Genomic DNA, 25,170 nt, shown 5'->3' with positions numbered 1-25,170 from the left:
AACTAAAGTACATATATCAACATATATAACATATATGTAAACATAGAAATATAAGTATATACAAACACAACTTGAGTTATTTCTCTTTCTCACTCAAGATATATATACATGATCTATGATATATATATTACATACATTTACTTACTGTATGCCATGCACCATTCTCATTGCTTTTCATTTATTAAATTTTTTAACCTATATGTCAACCCAATGAGTTAGCATTACTATTGTTTTCGTTTTCCAAATGAGGATGAAAAATTCTGGAATGGTCAGTTATGTACCGAAGTCACAGTTAATAAATGGGGACACTGGGATTTGAACCAGGGGATTCTGATTTGAGCCCTGACTCTTATCTGTGGTGCTGTTGTCCTTCTCTCTCTCTATATATATGCTCCTGCTGCTGCTAAGTCGCTTCAGTCGTGTCCAACTCTGTGTGACCCCAGAGACAGCAGCCCACCAGGCTTCCCTGTCCCTGGGATTCTCCAGGCAAGAACACTGGAGTGGGTTGCCATTTCCTTCTCCAATGCATGAAAGTGAAAAGTGAAAGTGAAGTCGCTCAGTCATGTCCGACTCTAGCGACCCCATGGACTGCAGCCTACCAGGCTCCTCTGTCCACGGGATTTTCCAGGCAAAAGTACTGGAGTGGGGTGCCATTGCCTTCTCTGATGTCATATATATATATATATATATATATATATATTTATGACATTTTTCCTGTTCAGTTCAGTTCAGTCACTCAGTCGTGTCTGACTCTTTGCGACCCCATGAATTGCAGCACGCCAGGCCTCCCTGTCTATCACCAACTCCCGGAGTTCACTCAGACTCACCTCCATCGAGTCAGTGATGCCATCCAGCCATCTCATCCTCTGTCGTCCCCTTCTCCTCTTGCCCCCAATCCCTCCCAGCATCAGAGTCTTTTCCAATGAGTCAACTCTTCACATGAGGTGGCCAAAGTACTGGAGTTTCAGCTTTAGCATCATTCCTTCCAAAGAAATCCCAGGGCTGATCTCCTTCAGAATTGACTGTTTGGATCTCCGTGCAGTCCAAGGGACTCTGAAGAGTCTTTTCCAACACCACAGTTCAAAAGCATCGAGTCTTTGGCACTCAGCCTTCTTCACAGTCCAACTCTCACATCCATACATGACAACAGGAAAAACCATAGCCTTGACTAGATGAACCTTTGTTGGCCAAGTAATGTCTCTGCTTTTTAATATGCTGTCTAGGTTGGTCATAACCTTCCTTCCAAGGAGTAAGCGTCTTTTAATTTCGTGGCTGCAGTTACCATCTGCAGTGATTTTGGAGCCCAGAAAAATAAAGTCTGACACTGTTTCCACTGTTTCCCCATCTATTTGCCATGAAGTGATGGGACCGGATGCCATGATCTTCGTTTTCTGAATGTTGAGCTTTAAGCCAACTTTTTCACTCTCCACTTTCACCTTCATCAAGAGGCTTTTGAGTTCCTCTTCACTTTCTGCCATAAGGGTGGTGTCATCTGCATATCTGAGGTTATTGATATTTCTCCCGGCAATCTTGATTCCAGCTTGTGTTTCTTCCAGTCCAGCGTTTCTCATGAGGTACTCTGCGTATAAGTTAAATAAGCAGGGTGACAGCCTTGACGTACTCCTTTTCCTATTTGGAACCAGTCTGTTGTTCCATGTCCAGTTCTAACTGTTGCTTCCTGACCTGCATACAAATTTCTCAAGAGGCAGATCAGGTGGTCTGGTATTCCCATCTCTTTCAGAATTTTCCACAGTTTATTGTGATCCACACAGTCAAAGGCTTTTGGCATAGTCAAGAAAGCAGAAATAGATGCTTTTCTGGAACTCTCTTGCTTTTTCCATGATCCAGCGGATGTTGGCAATTTGATCTCTGGTTCCTCTGCCTTTTCTAAAACCAGCTTGAACATCAGAAAGTTCATGGTTTACATACTGCTGAAGCCTGGCTTGGAGGATTTTAAGCATTACTTTACTAGCGTGTGAGATGAGTGCAATTGTGTGGTAGTTTGAGCATTCTTTGGCATATATATATGGATGTATGTATTTGATGTGGACCATTTTAAAAAGTCTTCATTCAATGTTACAATATTGTTTCTGCTTTATGTTTTGGGGTTTGTTGACCCAAGACGTGGGATTTTAATTCCCTGAACAGGGATCAAACTGTGCATTGGAAGGCGAAGTCCTAATCACTGGACTGCCAAGGAAGTCTTTTTTTTTTTTTTTTTTTTTTAATGGCTTCAAGGAACATTCACATGCATTACTTCACCTGCCCATCACACTGGCATGGGACGACATCTATCGTGGTCTCACGTCACCTATAAGAAAACAGGCTAAGTGACTTGCTCAAAAGCACACAGTGAATTGTGCATGAAGCCAGATTTGCTGCTGCTGCTGCTAAGTCGCTTCAGTCATGTCCGACTCTGTGCGACCCCGTAGACAGCAGCCCACCAGGCTTCCCCGTCCCTGGGATTCTCCAGGCAAGAACACTGGAGTGGGTTGCCATTTCCTTCTCCAATGCGTGAAAGTGAAAAGTGAAAGTGAAGTTGCTCAGTCGTGTCCGACTCTAGTGACCCCATGGACAGCCTACCAGGCTCCTCCATCCATGGGATTGTCCAGGCAAAAGTACTGGAGTGGGTTGCCATTGCCTTCTCCGGAAGCCAGGTTTAGAACTCTCTAATTCCGCATCCAGCCTGTCAACACCTGGCAGTCCATCACATCTTCCATGAAATGGTTTCAAGTAGGCATTTTCTTTGGCGAAGGCAATGGCACCCCACTCCAGTACTCTTGCCTGGAAAATCCCATGGACGGAGGAGCCTGGTGGGCTGCCGGGTTGCACAGAGTCAGACACGACTGAAGCGACTTCACTTTCACTTTTCACTTTCATGCATTGGAGAAGGAAATGGCAACCCACTCCAGTGTTCTTGCCTGGAGAATCCTAGGGACAGGGGAGCCTGGTGGGCTTCCGTCTATGGGGTCGCACAGAGTCGGACACGACTGAAGCGACTTAGCAGCAGCAGCAGTCATTTTTTTACACTATTTTTTAAAAAACTTGAGATGAAACAATATGCACCCAAAACAGAAAATAAAAACTGATTTCAGTGTTGATCTTTTCAAATATTTAGTTGGTTATAGCTCTGAAAAGGGGGTCCCAGGGGTGGCTCAGTGGCTTCCCTCGTAGCTCAGTCAGTAAAGAGTCTGCCTGCAATGCAGGAGACCCAGGTTCCATTCCTGGGTCAGGAAGATCCCCTTGAGAAGTAAATGGCAACCCACTCCAGTATTCTTGCCTGGAGAATCCCATAGACAGAGGGGCCTGGCAGGCAGTCTATGGGATTTGATAGTCTATGGGGTTGCAAGAATCGGACATAACTAAGCACACACAGCAGCAGCAGCTGCACTTGGGTTCCATCCCTGGGTGGGGAAGATTCCCTGGAGAAGGGAACGGTAACCCACTCCAGTGATCTTGCCTGGGAATTCCGATGGACAGAGGAGCCTGGCAGGCCACAGTCCATAGGGTTGCAGAAGAGTTGGACATGACTTAGCGATTAAATGACAACAACCCCGCTGTGAAGGAGGAACGGAGCTGAGGGGATGTGATCCCACTCACTCCTTCAAGGTGGAGGCCACCAGAGGCACAGAACTCTGCGATGTCTTAGCTGGGCCCAGCTCTGTCCCCGATGCCAGCGCATCCCAGTGTCTCCCAGACATCCCTTAGAGGTCTTTCAGGCACCTCCTACTGAATAAGACCAGAACTGAACGCACTATGTCTCCCCTCAACCCTGTCTCTGGTCTCCCTCTCAGGTAAACTACCAGCAGCTCAAGCCAGGAGGTGGGAGTCATGCGCTTCCTACTCCTCCAGTCTCCACCATCTGTCACAGAGATCTGTATGTTCTAGCTTTCTAAACACTTTCCGAGGGTCCTCTTCTCTCCACCTGCACCACCACCCCCTGCTCCAGGCTACCACCATCTCTCCCAGGACCGCTGCAGCTTCCTAACTGCCCCCACCCCCACCCCGTCTCTGCGCACACTGCCTCTCCTACCCCTACAACAGCCGCCCTAGAAAGGAATACCTGATGGAAATTTCACCATCATCCACCCTGGCAGAAAGCCTCTGCGCACTCAAGACAAAAGTCCACTATGCTTACACAAGCCTACGACGTCATCCAAGACCTGTTCCCGCCCTCTTGGTTCTCCACCACTGGCCCTCCCAAGTTCCGGCGCCCCCATGCCCTCCCTGAGCTGGGACGGGCGAAAGGCGGATCCCGCTGGACCTTGTGACGGGTGCCCTGGACCAGCCCAGGCTGAGCGCGTAGTGTGCGCTGCCGGGCCAGTCAATCTCCAGCCCTGCTAATCTCAGAGTAGGGCGGGACCTATCAGACGGTTTAAACCAATCCTAGATTGGGGGCGGGGCTGAGGCGGGACTCTGGGCTCCAAGCCAGGCCCTGGTTTTCCGGCTTCCCAAACCCAACTGGGGGGCCGCAACCGCACATACTGCCTGCGACCCCTAGGCCTCGCGCATCTTTCGGCGCAATGGACCTGGCGACGGCCGCGCAGGTGAGCGAGGCGGTGGCGGAGAAGATGCTCCAGTACCGGCGAGACAAGTCAGGCTGGAAGATTTGCCGGGAAGGCGTGAGTGAGGAACGGGGGTAGAAAGGGGTCGTGGGGTCTTTGCTCCCTGGGGCTGGGGTCTCAGAAGCCCCTAGGCTCCTCCTCTCCTGAGAGTTTTTCTGCATTTTATCTCCTGGAGCTAGATTGAAGAGGAGATTCCACTGGGGGTTGTTTCCTTAAAAAAAATATAGGGCCAGTTGTGCACACAATGACCCCTAGGAGATGAGTATGTGTCCCTTTCACTAAATGACTTAGCCAAGGTCACCTGCTGGCAAATGGTTAGGGTGGAGTGGGAAGCACCAAACAGACCTAAATTGTCCGAGGAAACAAGATGCATGGTGGTTTTTAAAGTGATTTGAAAATCTCCAGTGCTCTAAAGCTCTTCGAGTAGCCACACGAGATCCCTTTGTCCATCGCATCGTCCTGGAGGCAGCTTTGTTCAGGGCTAGTCCCCACTCTGTCACGAATCAGTTGGGTCTCACCTTGGAGACTTGCATCTCTTGAGGCTCTTGACTTTTCTTCCATAAAACAGGGGATCGGGCTCTATCTCCCAAGAGCCCTTCTAGCTCTAAATTGTGCGATTCTGTGCCTTTTAACAGAACGGAGTTTCAGTTTCCTGGAGGCCATCTGTGGAGTTTCCAGGGAACCTGTAAGTGCATGCCTTGCTCAGAGCTCCTCAGGGTGTCACACCTCTCCTGATGTTTCTGTGGGTTTGCTTCCTTTGAGACGGCAGTCCATCCTAGCACCTGGAATCAACTTGCCAGTCATCCTCCGGAAAAGCTTCTGCATCTAACTAAATCATTTCCTCAAACTGTATTCTTGTGAAAGCTTAGCGTCCGTCCGTTTCTGCAGGCCCATGGGGAGGTGGGCCGGTAGATGTCAGCCCCTTCTCTGCAAGGCTGTCTTAAAGAAGAGTGGCACACATGGCTTCTAGTCCTTCTGTGTAATCCCAGGATAAACAAGTCTGGTTGGTGCCTGGGGGTGACATTGCTCTTTGTGCTACAGGTACAAAGGAGAAGGCATTGTGAATGGGACACCAGAGCAGGTGTGGGACTGCGTGAAGCCACTTGCTGGGACTTTACGAGCTCAGTGGGATGAGAATGTGAACAGTTTTGAAATTATTGAAAGCCTCACTGATGTAAGTCTTTCCAAGCACTGTTATCCAGAGACAATAAGCTGACTCTGTCCCCTCTGTGAAGGGTCAGTGACACCTTTAGGCAAGGGGTTGTTGTTGTTTTGTTGCTAAGTCGTGTCCGACTCTTTGCAACTGTAGCCAGCCAGGCTCCTCAGTCCATTGGATTTCCCAGGCAAGAATACTGGTGTGGGTTGCCATTTCCTTCTCAAGAAATTTTTTCCGACTCAGGGATCGAACCTGCCTCTCTTGCGTCTCCTGCATTGGTAGGTGGATGCTTTACCACTGTGGCACCTGGGAAGCCCTTAGGCAAGGGGAGTGCCCAGCAAATAGGTTGCGCACTGCTCAACACTTAAACCCAGCCTCAGCTCAATATAGGTATGTAACAGTGAGACCCAGAGAGGTAGAGCTGCCCTAAACAGAGCTGAGAGAACCCTGCAGTGGCTAATGAAGGCAGGAGTTCAGAGTGAATGTGAGTTCTGAGAATGGTGAAGCAGCCTGGATTGGACGCATCAGCTCTAGTTAGAAATATTGCCCCTTGATGGGACCATGATAATGAGTCCTGGCCACAGACTCAGGATCCTCCGCCAGCTGTGAGACTGTGCTGGGGGCAAACTCTGGATGCCAATTTCTCTGCCGATAAAACATGTGGTATCTAGCCTAGTGCTGCCCAGTAGAACTTTCTGCTGTGATGAAAATATTCTACAACAGCGCTGTTCAATACAGTAGCCACTGGCCCCAAGTGGCCACAGACATTTGAAAGGTGTCTAGTTTGAAGAGATTGTCAATTTTATATAATTTTCATGATTCAGTGTAAATTTAAATAGCCATGTGGAACTTGTGGCTGCCATATTGGACAGCAGAGATCTAGTTGGTCCTGCCCTGGGATCCTCTGTTGTGTTAAGCATGTGTGTGTATGCTAAGTTGCTTTGGTTGTATCTCTTTATGACCCCATGAACTGTAGCCGCCAGGCTTCTCTGTCCATGAAATTTCCCAGGCAAGAATACTGGAGTGGGTTGCTATTTCCTCTTCCAGGGGATCTTCCCAACCCAGGAATCCAACTGGGTCTCTTGCGTTGGCAGGCGGATTCTTTACCACTGAGCCACTTGGAAAGCCCCGTAGTGTTAAGAATCCACCTCATTTTGATTATAGAAGTTAAGGAGGAAAAAAAAAAGACATAGCCAAAAGAAATGAAAAAGTTGCCTTGAGGAAATGTTGCTAGTTTTTTTTTTTTGAACGGTGCCTTGATTTTGACATCTGTGGACCTAGTACCCTCTTGGGTGCTTCTGTAGCAGGTGTTATGAAACCTGAAGCCATACTTCTTTACTATTTGATCAGCAGAAACCAAGTATTCTTAACCTTCACCAGGAATTCACATTTCAATTCATTATCACAGGAGTTTACGTCAGTGTTTCGTGAAGGGTGGGGCACACGGTGATAGGTCTTTAACAGTCGAAGCTGCACTTCAATCACCCCTAGTGAGGTCACTCCATTTCAAGCCTTCAATCTCTCTGATAACTTGAAGCGGAAAGTCTCAGGGGCTGATGTGCCTTTGACACCTTGCTAATCTCCATTATGACAGACAGACAGCTGGCCTCAGGCTCAGAATCAGAACCCAAGAATTCCATGTGTGTGTGTGTGTGTGTGGCAGTTGTCTTTTATTTATGCCAAATGATACCTTCTTTTTCATTTCCAGCAGTTAAATAGCTTCCTTTTAAAATAAGTTTAAGTTTTAAAAAATGAGCACATTTAGATAACAAATATTAAGTGAATGGGCTTCCCTGATGACTTAGATGGAAAAGAATCTGCCTACAATATAGGAGACCTGGCTTCAATCCCTGGGTTGGGAAGATCCTCTGGAGAAGGGAATGGCTACGCACTCCAGTATTCTGGAGAATCCCATGGACAGAGGAGCCTGGCAGGCTATAGTCCATGGGGTAACAGTCAGACACAACTGAGTGATTAACACATGTTAAGTGAATAATGGGATAGGCTCTCCCTGGGACTATCCCATCCTGGGGCCTGATCTTGTGACCCTGAAAGGGCCAAAGTCCTGCTGGAGTAGGGAAACCATGGGATAAAGCATGGGCTTGAGGGGTCCTTGACTTGTAAAGTGGGGGAATGAACTTGGTGGAATATTCTGAGACTGGGTGAAGTTCTAGGCGTGCTCCCTCCCAGGGCTGGGACTGGGGGAAACCAGAAAGCTGTGCAGGACACATATTTAAGGAGGCACTGTTCTCAAGGTTGAGCAAGAAGAGCAGAGTCAGCCTAAGAAAGGAATGGCCTCTCTTGCCTCAGCCTAGACCCGGCCCCGTTCAAGTCTCTCCTCTTCACCCTGAGCTTTGTGGTCAGTTCCTTCATCTCTGCAAGCCTGTTTTCTTCTTTGGTCCAATGGGTAAATGAAACCAGTTTCTCGGTTGTGAGGGGCCACGGGGAGCATTGTACATAAACTCAGTGGACCTGAGTTTGAACAAACTCCAGGAGATAGTGAAGGACAGGGAGGCCTGGCATGTGGCAGTCCATGGGGTTGCAGAGAGTCGGACAAGACAGTGACTGAATGACGAAGAACTTTGTCCAGACAGACTCTTGTTGTGTGCTCCACCGGGGACAACTCTCATGGTCCTTTTACAAATCGTTTTAAAAAATATTTGTTATTATTTTTGCCTGAGTCAAGTCGTAGTTGCCGCAGGCCAGCTCTTTGTTGCATCGTTTGTGCTGCCCTTGTTGCCCAGGTCACAACCCAAGATTTTGCAAACTGGGTATGTTCTCGTGAGCCCGGCACCTCCGTCTGGGGAAGTTCATTCCAGACCCTCTAGGTCACAATGCCACCTTGCTGTCAGTGCTGTTCCCATCTTCCAGAGCCTGGCTTATTGGGACCGGACGTGGGGGTGGGTGAGCTCCGAGTGGAGTCAGGGCAGGGAGCAGATGCCAGGCCATCGGATGCAGCTGGACCCCTCTTTCCTCTGACAGACCCTGCTCTTCAGCAGAACCACTACCCCCTCGGCCGTCATGAAGCTTATTTCCCCCAGAGACTTTGTGGACCTGATACTGGTCAGGACGTACGAGGACGGCACCATCAGTTCCAATGGTGAGTGACGGTGGCCCTGCTTTGAGGTGTTAGTGGGCTGCTGGTCTCTGTCTCCCCCACACCCACCCACTTCCCCAAAGAAAGCCCACCAGCTAGAAATCCCTGAGGCATGCACAGCCTGGGCCTGTTTTTCTGTGTTCCCTTCCCCTTGTCAGGTTTGGGGGGATTCTGTGCCAGGGAGGTCTGAGATGAGAGCATCCACACATGTCATTTTACTTGGAAGACACAGATTCCATCAGCACCCTGTTTTCATTCCTGCTGAGGTGAATAGTTTGTACCCCAGACACACGGGCTATGATTTAGCTCGAGGGAACCCCAGGGTGTGGTGATCCCCTGCACCCGTGGTGCACCTCCCCAAGAGGTCTGTGGCGCTGTCGGCTCCCCGACTTCCAGCCAGGAGCAGAGTTCCTGCCTCTGCACTTTTTACAGTCCCTCCTGCAGAAAGCGCCAGCCTGGCTGCTTTCCTGAATATCCCATGTGGGGACAGGTGGTGGCACGTCCACACCTCTGTTGGCCGGGAATTGAGAAGGAGACCTTCTTCCTTCTACACTCGAGCCTGACATCTGAAATGTTCTTTTAAAAAAAAAATTGTACTTATTTGGCTGTGCTAGGTCTTAGTTATGGCATTTGGAATCTAGTTCCCTGCATGTGTGTATGCTCAGTAATGTCCAACTCTTTGTGACCCCCTGGACTATAGCCCGCCAGGCCCCTCTGTCCATGGGATTCTCCAGGCAAGAACACGGGAGAGGGTTGCCATGCCCTCCTCCATGGGATCTTCCTGACCCAGGGATTGAACCCACCTCTCCTGCATTGGCAGGTGGGCTCTTTACCACTGGGCCACCAGGGAAGACCCTGAATTATTCTTTCCTCTAATACTCTGGCAGGTTGGAGAGGGTGTGTGTGTATATGTGAGTGCAGAAGTGTGTGAGCACACATACGTGTGAATGCATGTGTGTGAGGGACAGTGGGGTGGCAGTAGGGAGAGCTCAGGCTCCAGGTGACTGGTCTGCATACACTCTGGGTGCCTGGTAAGGCCCTTCAGCCACTGTGGCCCGATTGCCGGAAGTTGTAGCTCCCTGACCCTTTACTCTCTCTTCCAGCTGCCAATGTGGAGCATCCATCTTGTCCCCCAAATCCAGGTTACGTGAGAGGATTTAACCATCCCTGTGGTTGTTTCTGTGAACCTCTGCCAGGGTAAGGACAACCTCCTAGAATGAATGATGTGCCCAAACCTTACTGGCTTCACTGAAGATGTCCTGTTGTTGTTGCTGAGTCGATCAGTCATGTCCGACTCTTTGCAACCCTGGGGACTGCAGCATGCCAGGCCACTCTGTGCCTCACCATCTCCCAGAGTTTGTTCAAACTCATGTCCGTTGAATCGGTGATACCATCCAACCATCTCATCCTCTGCCTTCCCCTTCTCCTTTTGCCTTCAGTTTCAGCATCAGATCTTTTCTAGTAAGTCAGCTCTTTGCATCAGATGGCCAAAGTACTGGAGCCTCATCTTCAGCATCAGTCCTTCCAGTGAATATTGAGGGTTGATTTCCTTTAGGATTGACTGGTTTGATCTCCTTTCTATCCAAGGCAGAGGATGTTCTACTCAATGGCAACATTAACAATGATTCCCAATAATTAAAATGCCTTACACCTCTCCTAGGCCTTGCTGTTACAGAGCCCCACATACACATATCAGTGATGTAATACGCCAAAGTTCTGTTGGTGTGTGAGAAAGAATTGTGGTGGTATTGTTCGGTCACTCGGTCGTGTCCAACTCTTTACAACCCCATGGACTGCAGCACACCAGGCTTCTGTATCCTTCACCACCTTCCAGAGTTTGCTCAAACTCACGTCCACTGAGTTGGTCATGCTATCTAACCATCTCATCCTCTGTCGCCCCCTTCTTCTCCTGCCTTCAAAATCGTGGGGAAGTGTCCTTATTTCTGATGTGGGAACCCTCCCTCTAGTCCTAGGCAAGCTGGGCAAATGTCTTGGTCCCATTTAGCAGATGAAGAAACTGAGGCTCAGGGAGGCTGGGGAGTCTGTGCAGGGTCACAGGCTGGCCATGTAGGGTCTGGGCACCCAGTCTTATTGTGGTTCCCTCAGCAAGGAATGAGGTTGAGATGCTCTGGCCTAACGCATGATTCTGAGAGCACAGCATGAGTCAGCCCCAGAACTGAGCTCAGAAATGGCTCTGTCCCCGTGTTCTCAGAGGTCATGGCCAGTTTTTTTTTTTTTTTTTTTGCCATACTGAGCAGCATGCAGAATCTTAGTTCTCATATTTTTGGTCTAAGTCTCCATTGTTGCTGTTCAGTCACTCAGTTGTGTCCAGCTCTTTGTGATCCCATGGACTGTAGCCTGCCATGCTTCTCTGTCCATGGGATTTCCCAGGCAAGAATACTGGAGTGGGTTGCCAGTTCCTTCTCCAGGATATCTTCCCAACCCAGGGATCAAACCCACATCTCCTGAATTGGCAGGTGGATTCTTTACCACTGACTACCAGGGAAGCCCTCATTTACACTCTTCAGTATTATTCAGAGCATCAAAGTGTTTTGTTCATGTGGATTATATCCATCAATATTTACTATATTTGACATTAAACCTGGGATATTTTAAAATAATGATACATTCATTAGAAGTGACTCATTGGAAAAGATCCTGATGCTGCTGGGAAAGATGGAAGGCAAAAGGAGAAGGGGACGGTGGAGGATGAAATGATTAGATAGCATCACTAACTCAATACGAATTTGAGCAAACTCCAGGAGACAGTGAAGGACAGAGAAGCCTGGCATGCTGCAGTCCAAGGGGTTGCAAAAAATCGGACATGATTTATCGACTGAACAACAACAACAGCAATTACATAATAACATAAATATTGTGAAAAATAACTATTTTTCAAAAGAGAAAAATAGTGGAGAGTGGTCTTGTTTTACATTTGAGGAAATATTAATGTCAGGCTTAATAGAAGCTCACATCTGCTTCTACATTCAGTCTGTTGTGATACACACATCAAAGAGCCTTTGGAAACTGGGCCCCCCACCACAGCAGCAAAGCTGTTAACAACTCCATTCAAATAAAATGCTCAGGGACCTCCCTGGTGGTCCAGTGGCTAAGACTCCATACTTCCAATACAGGGGATGCAGGTTTGATCCCAGGCTGGGAAAGTAAGATCCCACATGCTGTGAGTCATGGCCTCCAAAAATTAAAAATAAATAAATAAACAAAAATGCTTGGTCTCCACAAAGCCCATGGCTTTGTTGTGCTGGCCATGGGAAAAATTTGTGAGAATAAAATACAGGCTGAGAGAATGGGAGAGAAAAGGCAAATCACATCTTTATGCTGTGAGGAAAATAGCCTTGACCTTAAAAAGCCCTTGATAGGGTATCAGGAACCCCCAGGAGTTGCCAGACCTCTCGCAGAATCACTGCCCTCAATGGTCAGAGGGCAGCATCATGTCTCTTTCTCCCAGGACCTGGCACCAGAGTAAGTTCTCTGGAAGACTTTCCTGACTGAATCAGGCACAGGGAATGAATGACCTTGCTGTGATGGAAATCAGGGCATGTCCTCGCTTGCCATCGATGTGGGGCCAGAGAAGCATGCTTGAGAGGATCCACTTCCATCCTGAAAAGAAGCAGATCCAGAGGGGACCTCTGGGTAGTGAACCCAGTGGAATCCCTGGGTTTGGACCACTTCCTTGGGTGGGCCCTCAGTTCTGGATACCTAACAGCCCTGTTTTTGTTTTCACAGGGAGCCAAACAAAACCAGCCTGGTCACGTTCTTCCAGACTGACCTCAGTGGTTACCTCCCACAGAGCGTCGTGGACTCCTTCTTCCCCCGCAGCATGGCTGGGTTCTACGCCAACCTTGAGAAAGCAGTGAAGAAATTCTTTGGTTGACAGCCTGGCTGGTTGGCCAAGAACTGCAGTGGCTCGTGCAGAAGGGCAGTTGTTGAGACACCCCTGGAGAGCTTGGGAGCCCATGGGCTCCTTTGGAAGACACCGATGGAAAGTTCGTCTCCAGGGGCAGCCCTGGGTCCTCTGCTCCTCCATCTACTCGGGTGGGGCTGTTGTCATCCAAGCATACCTTCTCCGGCAGGTGCATAAGAGCCCCCAACCACCAGATGGGGACTCTGCCTGGGCACCGTGGGACACACTAGGGTCCAAAGCCTTCCTCTGCCGGTCACTCTAAGAGATCCCCCAAAACCTGGCTCAGCCCCTTTGTTGCATCCGAGCTCTCCGTCCTGTATCACAGACCCCCGGATGTATGGTGCTGTACCAGCCTTCCTCTTAAAGACGTCAACTTGATGTTTAAAAAATGAGATGAGACTTCAGGAAAAACACTTTCAGTATTCCTTTTGTTGTCTCTTTTATTGAAATCAGTTTTCTTTCTTTTTCCCCTGCATGAGTTAAATTTCATGTGCCCCAGGGAAACCAGGCAGTTTGAATCTGACCCTGGAAGCACTCTGGAATTGATTCTGGATGGAGCAAGCCTATAAGTGGGATTTGAGGAGAACCTTCCTTCCCTTGGGCATTTGCCTTTTCTTGTCCTTGGTTATGGAAGGTGGAGCAGGAGTCTTCTGGCCTCCAAGCCCTGGTAGGGCCATAGTGCTGTTACCAAATCCATGGGCTTTCCCAGGCAAGAATACTGGAGTGGGTTGCCATTTCCTTCTCCAGGGGAGCTTCCCAACCCAGAGATCAAACCCATGTCTCTTGCATTGGCAGGCAGACTGATTACTGCTGAGCCACCAAAGAAGCCCCGGTCAGGGGATACTGCTGCTGCTGCTGCTAAGTTACGTCAGTCGTGTCCGACTCTGTGTGACCCCGTAGATGGCAGCCCACCAGGCTCCCCCATCCCTGGGATTCTCCAGGCAAGAACACTGGAGTGGGTTGCCATTTCCTTCTCCAATGCATGAAAGTGAAAAGTAAAAGGGAAGTCACTCAGTCGTGTCCGACTCTTAGCGACCCCATGGACTGCAGCCCACCAGGCTCCTCCATCCATGGGATTCTCCAGCAACAATACTAGGTGTTGCTAATCAATTTCCTTGCCCCAATCTCAACAATCAGGCATTAAGTAATGACCAAACCAAATATCCCTTTGATCAGGCACACAGAGGTAGTTTCCCTACAATGTTCTGTCTGCATTTAAAAACATCTTGGCCTGTTGTGCACGTGCTTGGTTGCTCAGTTGTGCCTGACTCTTTGTGAACTTATGGACTGTGGCCCGCCAGGCTCCTCTGTCCATGGCATTCCCCAGGCAAGAATACTAGAGTGGGTTGCCATGCCCTCCTGCAGGGAATTGAACTAGGAATGGAACCCAAGTCTCTTGTGTCTCCTGTATTGCAGGCAGATTCTTTACCTGCTGAACCATTGGGGAAGCCCCATCTTGGCCTATTGGTCTCTACCAAATCACAGAAGAAAGGACTCTTTGTATCATTTACCAGCTGGACAAGTTTCTTACTGTCTTTGGGTCTCAGTGTTCTCATCTATATAACAGGATGATGTCACACTCTGTAGACACTACTGTGATTACTGAAGACAGTGTCCACTTAACACCAACACGGTGCTTGGCACATAGGAGGTGAATGGCAACCATGTATATTTCACCCTCTCAAACTCAGGCCAGTCTATTCTGTTGGCACAGCTGAGCACACATGGAGTTGCACTTGTCTGTTTATTGCTCTGTCACTGGGTACCACCCCGGCTAGGAGCACTTCTCCAACCCCAACCAAAAACAGTTTTGCAAATGCGCTATGTGATAGACCATATTTTCCAAAAACAGCCCAAGCCGCCTTTTCCCTCCCCTTAAACCTGAGCAGATCTGGGCCAGCTCTGACTGATGGAGCACAAGAGAAGTGATGCTCTTCAACTTTAGAGATGAGGTCATATCAAGGATGCAGCTCCTACCTGGCTCTCACACTCTCAGAGGACATCCAGTCATGTATTTGAGGAAGCCCTGGCCATAGGGAGAGGCCACCTGCAAGTGTGCAGGCCAATGGCTCCAGCTGAGTTCCTAGCCAGCAGCCAACCTCAGGGACCCATGTGTGAGTGAGTGACCCTTCCAGTGGCTCTAGCCTCCAGCCTGTGAGTTGGTGCCAGCTGATGTCAAGTGGAGCAGGATGAAGGGAACCCCCTCCAAGCAGGCCAGCATTGCAGACTGATGAGAAAAACAAGGTTGGGGTGGATTGTCACCCAGAGACAGGCCTTAGAAAACGTGCAGAGCAAGCCAAGGATTTCATATCCAATCATATATCCAATTTATTTACAGCACCACAGTATTATCACTAAGCTCTCTAGATGCAGTCTGTCGTTTGTATCAGCCACCCCACTGTGACTGTGCCCTAACTTCTGGGACCGCCCTCTTACTGGGTGGGGTCCCAGAAGGTCCAGACCTGGGCAAGCAGCCACCGGGAAGCACACCTGTGCATTCCGCCATTGGGTGGGGTTAGCCGTGACCCTGAGAATTAGCAGTTTGGGGACCTGCATGTGGTAGGCTCTGGCGTCCACACCGGTGCTGGGCCTAAGGATCTCCAGCAGCTGGGGTCCCCTTGGACTGCAGGCTTTTCCTCCTGAGGACGATCGTCACAGGTCCATCAGGCAACGCCTTGATGATGTTCCAGGCTTCAAACCGCGTGAGGCCCTGCATGGCAGTGCCGGCCAGGTGTACGATTTCATCTCCCGGCTGGACTGTGTCACTCTGTTCTGAGGCCAGCCCTGGGATGAGAGAGGAGAGAGTGGGTGCCTTGGGTGACAAGGGAACAAGTAGTCAGCACCTACCCTTGGTCTCTGAGGAGCCAGGACAGCTCAGAAGGGAACTGGAGCCCGTCCCTCCGGAGCTCAGTGGTCGATCTAAAGTGAGGCATCCCAGGACTTCCCTGGTGGTCCACTGGTTAAGACGTCACCTTCCAGTGCAGGGGGCACAGGTTCAGTCCTTGGTCAGGGAACTAAGATCTTGTGTGTTGTGCAATGTGGCCAATAAATAAATAAAACAGACCAAGCATCTAAACAGACATTTCTCAAAAAAAAAAGAAAAACAAAGAAGCTAAAATATACTGGGCAGTTATATATCACAGGCTTTGTGTTAACACTCAGCATTTATGGCAAGAGTTCTAGGACTCTAGTAGCTCTGTTACTGTTCCCTTTTCATGTGGGAGGAAACCAAGGACTCAAGTAACTCACCTGAGCTTCGAAGCTGCTGCATGGTGGGTCTAGGTTTGAACCAGACTTTGTGGCTCTAGAGACCACGTCCCTTGGCCGCAGCTGGCAGACTCATCCCCGTGTAAGCAAATGGGACCGAGATGGTGAAGTGACTCGCCTAAGGTTGTGCTGCCATTGGTGGCAGAACTAACACTAGAATCCAGGTCCAGTGGCTTGGAGACCTATGCTCATCTCAAATTGACTTTCAAAAGTTAGAAATATTGGGAATTCCCTGGTAGTCCAGCGGTTAAGACTTCAAGCTTCCACTGCAAGGGGTGTGGGTTCAATCCCTGATTGGTAATTAAGATTCTGCAAGGAAATAGCAACCCACTCCAGTGTTCTTACCTGGGAAATCCCATAGACAGAGGAACCTGGCAGGCTACAGTCCATGGGGGTCACAAAGAGTCAGACATGACTGAGCACACACACACACAGGCTGTGCAATGTGGTCAAAAATTAAAATAAAAAGTTAAAAATATCTTTCTCAGAATTGAGGACTTCCTGCGTGGTCCAGAGATTAAGAATTCACCTTGCAATGCAGGGGATGAGGTTGGGGACCTAAGATCCCCACAGGCCTTGGGGCAACTAAGCCTGTATGCCAACTAAGCCCTGCATGACACAACTCGAGAGAAGCCCATGTGCCATAACTAAGACCTGATGCAGCCATAAATAAATAAGGTGAAGTTTTGGTTAAGGATAAAACAAAGCAATTCTATTTATATATATATTATGTATATATAGCTTTTCCAGAATTGGAGTAAACACAGAATCCTTCGGAAGCTCCCATGTGAGCCTCAGTTCTTCCCGCTGTGGTTCAGCAGTTGTAGCAGACCTCCCAGAAACAAAACCAGTCTGCAGTGGGGGCTCCCTGGGGGACAGGGAGCAGAGCTAGGAGGGCCTTTGAGTCTCAACACTAAGAGCCCAAAGACATACACCCACAGCTCTTCTTATAGATCAGGAACCTCAGGCCCAGAAGACAGTAGTCACTTGGCAGTTAGAAGCAGAGCTGGAGGGCTTCCCGGGTGGCTCAGTGGTAAAGAATCTGCCTGTCAGTGCAGGAGATATGGGTTTGATCCCTGATCCAGGAAGATCCCACATACTGTGGAGCAACTAAGCCCACAGACCACAACTTCTGAGCCTGTGCTTTAGAGCTTGGGAGCCTCACGTGCTGCTACTATTGAAGCCTTCGTGTTCTGGAGCAGGTGCTCTGCAACGAGACACCACTGTAATGAGAAGCCTGTGCGCTTGCAACTAGAGAAAAGTGTGCATACAGCAATGAAGACCCAGCATACCAAAAATTTTAAAAAAGAAGCAGAACTGGACCAGATCCCAGACCACGTGACCCCTTGTCTACAACTCCTGGCTCTGGGACTCAGGGGGTCCGGCTTGAGAAGCAGTGAAGAATCAGGGGTGATTGTATGTGACAGCTGCAGGCCATTCATTATCTTCCCAGGAAAACCCAAGTAACCTCCAACTAGGGTTGGCTTGCTCCCCAGTCCATGATGAACAAAATCTCAACATTTTGAATAGCAGTAGGAGCTGACGGGTCCAGGATTAGAATGAGGTGAGTGAGGCTAGGAAGTCGGACTCTGTGTTTTGTTCATTGTGGGCTTTTTAAATTAATTTCAATTTAAAAAAATATTGCATTGAAACAGTCTGTATCTTGATTACTGAATATTTCGGCACCCCCTTCAATATTGCACCCAGGACTTCCCTGGTGGGCCAGTGGATAAGAATCTTCCTGTCCAGGAAGATTCCATATGCCAAGGGGCAATTAAGCCTGTGCACCACAACTACTAAGCCCGACTGCTCTAGAGCCCCAGCTCTGCAGTGAGAGAAGCCACCACAATGAGATGCCTGGCCACCGCAACTAGAGAGTAGCCGGCTCTCTGCAACTAGAGAAAGCCCACGAGGAGCAATAAACACTCAGCATAGCCAACATAAATAAATAATAAATAATTTTTAAAAATTAAAAAAACGGCACTCAGGGCCTCATGTACTTCACCTTGGTCCCATCCCTGCCAGGCTGAAGTCAGAGCAGGCTGGGTCATTTACAAGGACCCAGCAAAATAGAAGGATTACAGGGATGTCTGAGCCAAGGAGAAGAGGGAGAAAAGCAAAGTCAAGTTCATAAGAGGTCTGCCTGCCTCTCAAGAGGGCCTGGGGTTGTGGGAAACCAATAAGTCCTGTAGGGCCCTCAGAAGCCTGGAGCTGAAGCCAAAAGGGGACCCACATCACACCTTTGAAGATCCTGTTAACTGTCAGAGGCTTGTCCCCATGTAGGGAGCCCTTCCCTCCTTCCAGGCTGAAGCCCAGTCCCGCAGAGGTCTTTTCCAGGGTCACCATGCAGACTGTGGCCTCTGCTGCTGAGAAAACACAGAGGTTTGTTAGGGATGCTCTTCTTCTGGGTATCAGGTGAGCCTGGCTGATGCTGCCAGGGAACTTGTGCACATGTGCGAATTCACCCATGTGTGCATCACCCGGCTGGCTAAGTGTTCTGAGGACCAGGAATGACTTAATGGCCCTGCCAGCACAGGCCTCACACATCCAAAAGTGATGTGGCCCACAAGGCTTCTACCAGGCAAGGAGAGCTTACCGGATTCTATGGAGACATCACTGGTCACAGAGGCTGAACCTGAGGAATCAGTGGAGGAGTTGAGGTCGGTCGTGGCCTCCAGAGTCGGCCTCCTGGTGACGATCACAGCTTGCCTGGGCTCCCGAGCTTGGCGGAGGATAGCCAGGGCATCATTGTGCGTGGCTCCTTTGAGAGATTTGCCGTTGATGGAGAGAACCTCATTGCCCTTCTGAATGGTCCCTTCCTGGGAGGCCAGCCCATTAGGGAACACCCTGTGAACCTGAGCAAACCAGAGGAGGTCAGGACCCAGGACTTACCATATTGGATCTGGATTCTTGCTGGAGGAGGATCATGACCAGTTAAACCTAGGTTCTTGTTGTTTAGTTGCTAAGCGACCACCTCTTTTGTGACCCCATGAACTGTAGCCTATTAGGCTCCTATGTCCATGGGATTTTCCAGGCAAGAATACTAGAATGGGTTGCCACTTCCTTCTCCTGTGCATCTTCCCCACCCGGGAATCGAACCTATGTCTCATGCATTGGCAGGCAGGTTCTTTACCACTGAGCCACCAGGAAGCCCAGAAGATTCTTTCAAAGAAAATAAAATGAAAGGTGTCCTAGCTCAGAGCCACTAGCCAGGTTCACTCCCTTCTCTACCCAGAGCAGAGATCAATAGCAAAAATGGCCAGACTGGCCCTCAAAATTCTTCCCAACACAACATCCTAGACTGTATTGCTTCAATCCTAGTTAACATTTGGTCACACTCTTTTGCCCTTTGTGCTCTGCATCAGCATTCTCCCAGGAAACTTTCTTCAAGCACTGATTTTGTGACATATTAATAGATACTGTGTTAGAAAAGTTTCCAAGGTCTAAGAAAATTAAGAATGTTGGATAAAATACAAGCTCTGAAAATGTCTACTGTTTAAAAAAAATATTAGAGACTCTACAGTGCAGGCTGGCATGATAGTTCTCTAAGAACAGGCCATATAATATAGTGATCCCCAAAAGATTCAGCAAAGCATTCTTTTTTTCATAGAGAAATTCTCAGGCCACATATTTCACAGAATGCAGAATTCCTATCCTAGGAAGTCTATATATTTTTAAAGCTCTTCCCCTAGAAATTCTGATCCTTAATTCCAGTTAAAAGAGACCATCCCCACCTAGGTTCCTTTTCTGAAAAAGTGTAGGATTAAAAAAAAAAAATCTCATGTCTTTGCCGCAGTCATCTTCTTTTTTTTTTCCTGTAATACATTTTTTTTACGTGTATAGGCCTTTTTATTTTTTGGCCCCACGGTATGTGGGATCTTAGTTCCCTGACTCAGGATCAAACCCACCCCCTCTGCAATGGAGGCACAGAGTCTTAACCACTGGACTCCCAGGCAAGACCTGCCTCAACCTTTTTAATGATGTAAATTCTAACGTGCTTAATTAGGAGGACTGAATGACAGCACGAGTGGCCAATCGCTGAACTGTGCTATGTGTTGTTTTGCTGTTATCCTCTGATCAAGGTTCTTTGTTTCTCTAAACAGTTTCAGTGTTGGAAAAATTCTGTTATGGGGTCAGACGTGGTCAAGATCCTCTGATTACAAGACCCGAGTAGGAGGAGAATCTGTTCTGCATCTCCATCCATCCTCCACAAATGAAGCATACATGCCAACGATCCCCCGTCCTGAGGCATGGGGAAGAAAACCTGCACATGTCAGTGGGAGCCCAGCTTGTTCTTGGTAATGGACGGTACTCAACATTAGTTCTCTTTGAATGAATCTGGAAAGGAACAGAAGTGCTCAAACATGGAAGGAGAAAGGGGAAGCTTGGTGCATAGGATCAGCCGATGTGTACCGCTCCTGGCTTTTGAGGCAGTGTCAGCGGTGGCGACCGAGATGGGTGCAGAAAACTACCCCCTCCAGGGCAGACCCACAGATCCAAAGTGTTGTTCCCACAGGCAAGCTATCTTTTCTGCTCTTCAATTAGGAAGCAGCCTGTGCCGTCCAGAACGTCTTTACGGTGATCTACCAGTGCTCAGTGTCAGAAATAGGTCCTCATTGGTTTTATGTGCTTTTTTGTGGTGGAGAGCTTGCTTGCAAAGAAGGAAGTTGCTGCTCACACATGACTGAAAGCAGTGTGCCAAGTTACTCTGGGTACCAGCTGGTCCTGCGAGAACAGGGGGCTGGACCTCGAGATCTGAAGCCTCGGGCACATTCTGAGCTGTGCTCTGTGAATAGCAACAGAAACAGCTTCCTGACCTTTCCAGCTGGGCCCCACCGCCCGCCATCAACCGTCAGACCTGCTTCACCACCGTCCGTGTTAACACACCTATCTCCCAGTGGGCAAACCCAGGAAAACAGCCTCCTGTACCACACCTGCCTGCCCAAGGCCTCTTTCTGTCCAGGTGGGACCTCTTTCCATCTAGATGTGCTATGCTATGTATCACAGCCAGACCTTCAATCCTTCCTGTAAAGCCTTTGGCAAAGGCTCCTGTGGTCATAAATCATTCTTGTCTAAACGTTGGTGGCATACGTATGTCAAGAACAGGGAGCTCAGGTCAGTGCTCTGTGATGACCTGGATGGGTGGGATGGGGTGGGGAGTTGGGAGGGAAATCCAAGAAGGATGTATATATGTATACATGTACATACATATATGTATATGCATATATATATGTATATAGACATATATGTATACCTATAGCTGATTTGCTTTGTTGTACGGCAGAAACTAACGCAACATCGTAAAGCAACTGTACTCCAATAATAAGATAAAATGTTGGTTGCTCAGTCGTATCTGATTCTTTGTGACCCTATGGACTGTAGATTTCCAGGCTTCTTTGCCTATGGGATTCTCCAGGCAAGAATGCTGGAGTGGGTTGCCATTTCCTACTCCAGGGGATCTTCCCAGGGATCAAAGCTGGGCAGGTCTCCTGCATTGCAGGCATATTCTTTACTATCTGAGCCACCAGGGAAGCCCAGTGGCTTATAAAGTTAAAAACATTTTTAAATGTTGGTGGCTAACCGGTTACTTATCTCTATTTCCAAAAGAGACATGATGCTGAAAAAAATTTGTTTTGAATTTTCTTCCTGTTTTATTGTTGTTGAGATGAAATTCCCATAACATTCATTTAACCTGATAGCTCAGTTGGTAAGGAATCCACCTGCAATGTAGGAGACCCCGGTTCAATTCCTGGGTTGGGAAGATCCTCTGGAGAAGGGAAAGGTATTTACCACTCTGGTATTTTGGCCTAGAGAATTCCATGGACTGTGTGGTCCATAGGGTTGCAAAGAGTTGGACATGATTGATCAACTTTCACTTCACTTCACTTCAACGCAGTGACATTCACTGTGTTGGAATTTTTTAAACGTCTCTCCAGGACCTTCAAAAATGGAGGCATTAAGGCTCTGACTTCAAGAAATTCTGATAAAATAGCTCTGGGGTGAGGCTGAGATGCCTGTAATATTTTTTAAAGTTCCATAAGTGATTCAGATTTCTTTGGGTAAATTAAAGTTGTTTTGTGTACACAGAGACCTTTTTAAAGTTAAGGATCATGGGACTTCCCTCGTGGTCCAGTGGTTAAGTATCTATGCTTCTCAAGTATCTTAAACTCCTGCAGTAACCTCCTGCCCAGGGCCTGGGGTTATGCATTCCTCTGATTCCCCCCCTGATAAGTGCTTCCCCCTCCAAGGGTCATTGCCTCTGGCTCTGATGAACCCCATGACTGGGCCACTCACCGTGATCACCTTATTTTCTAGATCTGCTCCTCCTGCCAAGCTGAACCCAAGGCCAGCCCCTTCCTCCTTGTGCAAGATGGTGACATGGATGCTGTCTAATTGCTGTAGAAGGAAAATATATGTATTAAAAAACATTGTATCGCAACAGCATGAACAATTTAGCAAGTATTCTTCTTCCCCTCTGTTCAAGTTTAATAAAACTACAGAAGATCAAGATTTAACAAGTGTTCTAACATCAGGCTGTGTGTGTGCTTAATCATGTCTAACTCATGAGGTTGCAACCTCATGGACTGTAGCCCACCAGGCTCCTCTGTCCATGGGATTCTCCAGGCAAGAATACTGAAGTGGGTGGCCACTTCTTACTCCAGGGGATCTTCCTGACCCAGAGTTTGAACCCACGTCTCTTGTATCTCTGGCATTGGCAAGCCAATGCTTTACCACTAGTGCCACCTGGGAAGCATAACATCAGGCTGATTTGCTCTCAAATCACAACTTGTCCATGTACCCAGTTGTGTCAAACCCATCTCATTATTTAGAAAAAGAAAACTTTCTGGGAAGTCATGGGAAGCACAAAAGAAAAAAGAAAATGCATATAAGGCAACCTGTAGAGTTCTTTGCCTCTCCTGTGTACCCATCCACACCCACATCTGTACAGATGGGGCTGGGTGCTACTGAGTCAGCTGGAAATCGAAGCTGGGACAACAGCTCTGCTATCTGGTGTGGAATGGGGTCAGCCTGGAGAACTCTGGGTCAGCAAGCTGGAGCGGTGCAGTTTTGCAAGAGTTAGCTGCTCTGTTTTTACACCTGCTGCTCCGTGGGGCACAGCAGCAGCATTAAGGAACCAGCTGGCTTCTCACCCTAGAACACACATGCGTACACACACACACACACACACACACACACACACACAGTACTTCCCAGCCTGGACCTGGGCTCACCTGAAGTCAGAACAATCCCTCTGCAGTGTCTAAAGTCAGAGACCCTCGTCTGGTCTCAATGGTGGTGGGGGGCCTCAAACTCAAGTGCATCCAGGGCTCAGGCAGACCACTTAAAAGAGCAAAAGGGGCAGATGTGAGAGAGAGAGGGGAACTACAGAGAACTGAGAGCACATTGGCTCAAGAGGACCCTCTGCTCCTAGGAATGCAGACTAGTGCTCCAGGACCATTCATGCCCTTTTAAAAAAGAGAAGCCAGGGGACTTCCCTAATGGTTCAGTGATTAAGGATCTGTCTTGCAATGCAGGGAACGTGGGTTCCATCCCTGGTCGGGGAACTAAGATCCCACAGGGCAACTAAGTTAGCCACGGGGCAACTAAGCCTGCAAGTTACAACTAGAGAGTCTGTGAGCCACAGCTAAGACCTGACACAGCCAAATAAATAAATATTTAAAAAGAGAGAGAGAGAGGGAAGCCAGAATCCAGGTTTTGATTTGGGTTTGATGATATTTAAAATATAAATATAATATTGGGCTTCCCTGGTGACTCAGATGATAAAGAATCTGCCTGCAATGTAGGAAACTTGGGTTGGATCCCTGGGTCAGGAAGATCCGCTGGAGAAGGGAATTGCTGCACACTCCAGTATTCTTGCCTGGAGAATTCCATGGACAGAGGAGCCTGGCAGGCTACAGACCATGGGGTCGCAAAGAGTCAGACATGACTTAGCAACTACACATACACACACAATATAATATTTTTTAGACAATCACCAAGCAGACCAAATACAATACACCTTCAGGCTCTCAGGCCACCAGTTTGTGCCCTGGCATAAAGAAATAACCTTACATCAAAAATTCACTTGCTCTGACACCACCAGAGCCTCTGTCGTGCCGCTAGCTCCACAAGCCTTTGATCTAGAGTCCCCAAGACCCGGGGTTTGGGGGGGATGAAGGGATGAATGGACTTCACTGTCCCCACCTCAACTGCAGCACTGGCCCAAATCTCCCAAGTAAGCTGATGCCGGATCCCCAGGCATCAGCTTACTTGCCTTAGAAGAGCCCTTTGTCAAGTTTAAAAGCAAATCCTCTCCCAGGGAGGCCCCAGGCAAGACAGCCACGTATTTTACACAGCACTTCTTTGCTGTTGTTCAGTTTCCAAGTCATGTCGACTCTTTGCGACCCCACGGACTGCAGCACACCAGGCTTCCCTGACCTTCACTGTCTCCCGGAATTTGTTCAAACTAATGTTCATTGAATCCTTGATGCTATCCAACCATCTCATCCTCTGTCGCCTCCTGCCCTCAATCTTTCCCAGTATCAGGGTCTTTTCCAGTGAGTTGGCTCTTCACATCAGGTGGCCAAAGTATTGGAACTTCAGTTTCAGCATCAGTTTCAGACTTTCCAGTGAATATTCAAGGATTGATTTCCTTTAGGATTGACTGGTTTGATCTCCTTGCAGTCCAAGGGACTCTCAAGAGTCTTCTCCAGCACCACAATTCGAAAGCATCAATTCTTCAGTGCTCAGCCTTCTTTATGGTTCAACTCTCACATCTGTACATGACTACTGGAAAAACCATAGTTTAGCCTCTGTTATTTTGTTGAAATCAGGCTCTGGGTAAGATGGTGCCAGTGCACAGGTGATGAGCAAGAGCCCCAGAGCCCCAGGACATCTTCTCAGGCTCACCCATGCCCTTGATCTAGGGCAGCAGTCCCCAACTTTTTGGCATCAGGGACCAGTTTCATAAAAGACAATTTCCCCATAGACTGGGGGAGGGTGATGGTTTCAGGGTGATCCAAGTGCACTACATTTACTGTGTACTTTATTTCTATTACCATTGCATCAGCTCCACCTCCGATCATCAGGCATTAGAACCTGGAGGCTGGGGACCCCTGCTGTAGGGAACGCTGACTGTGATGCCCCCTTACCCTCTCCT

At 48.4% G+C, this 25,170-nt stretch overlaps 2 protein-coding genes across 8 annotated transcripts in view; one reads left to right on the top strand and one right to left on the bottom strand.

Moving 5' to 3' along the window:
• Nucleotides 1–4,407: 4,407 nt before the first annotated feature.
• On the top strand, nucleotides 4,408–13,168 carry STARD5 (StAR related lipid transfer domain containing 5). Of its 2 annotated transcripts, none has more exons than XM_061394616.1 (6): nucleotides 4,408–4,547; nucleotides 5,201–5,250; nucleotides 5,607–5,739; nucleotides 8,704–8,821; nucleotides 9,922–10,015; nucleotides 12,566–13,168. In XM_061394616.1, the coding sequence occupies exons 1-6, from the start codon at nucleotides 4,524–4,526 to the stop codon at nucleotides 12,711–12,713; spliced, it is 567 nt and encodes a 188-aa protein (XP_061250600.1). In that variant the 5' UTR covers nucleotides 4,408–4,523; the 3' UTR covers nucleotides 12,714–13,168. The 2 variants fall into 2 exon arrangements, with proteins under 2 accessions (XP_061250600.1, XP_061250599.1); XM_061394615.1 differs by having other exon boundaries at nucleotides 4,408–4,622.
• A 1,878-nt stretch (nucleotides 13,169–15,046) lies between these two features.
• Nucleotides 15,047–25,170, bottom strand: part of IL16 (interleukin 16) — a 126,344-nt gene continuing 116,220 nt past the window's right edge. For 2 of the 6 annotated variants that reach the window (XM_061394603.1, XM_061394604.1), the window contains 3 exons: nucleotides 22,305–22,406; nucleotides 18,607–18,865; nucleotides 15,047–18,376 (listed from right to left, as the gene is read on the bottom strand). In XM_061394603.1, the coding sequence (XP_061250587.1) occupies nucleotides 18,012–18,376; nucleotides 18,607–18,865; nucleotides 22,305–22,406 (726 nt within the window). In that variant the 3' untranslated portion in view covers nucleotides 15,047–18,011. The other 4 variants (XM_061394606.1, XM_061394607.1, XM_061394605.1 and 1 more) reach the window with 4 other exon arrangements.

This window comes from Bos javanicus, chromosome 21, assembly GCF_032452875.1.
Source record: "Bos javanicus breed banteng chromosome 21, ARS-OSU_banteng_1.0, whole genome shotgun sequence".
NCBI lineage: Eukaryota > Metazoa > Chordata > Mammalia > Artiodactyla > Bovidae > Bos > Bos javanicus.
The sequence above is the reverse complement of the archived record's forward strand: the minus strand, read 5'-3'. Positions and strand labels throughout refer to the sequence as shown.

What these genes read in the sequence shown, in the direction of transcription:
- STARD5 (XM_061394615.1), top strand. Translation starts at nt 4,524, where the DNA reads ATGGACCTGGCGACGGCCGCGCAGGTGAGCGAGGCGGTGGCGGAGAAG. An exon ending in GTGGAGTTTCCAGGGAACCT is followed by an intron (nt 5,251 to 5,606) that starts GTAAGTGCATGC and finishes TTTGTGCTACAG; the next exon opens with GTACAAAGGAGAAGGCATTG. An exon ending in CGGCACCATCAGTTCCAATG is followed by an intron (nt 8,822 to 9,921) that starts GTGAGTGACGGT and finishes TCTCTCTTCCAG; the next exon opens with CTGCCAATGTGGAGCATCCA.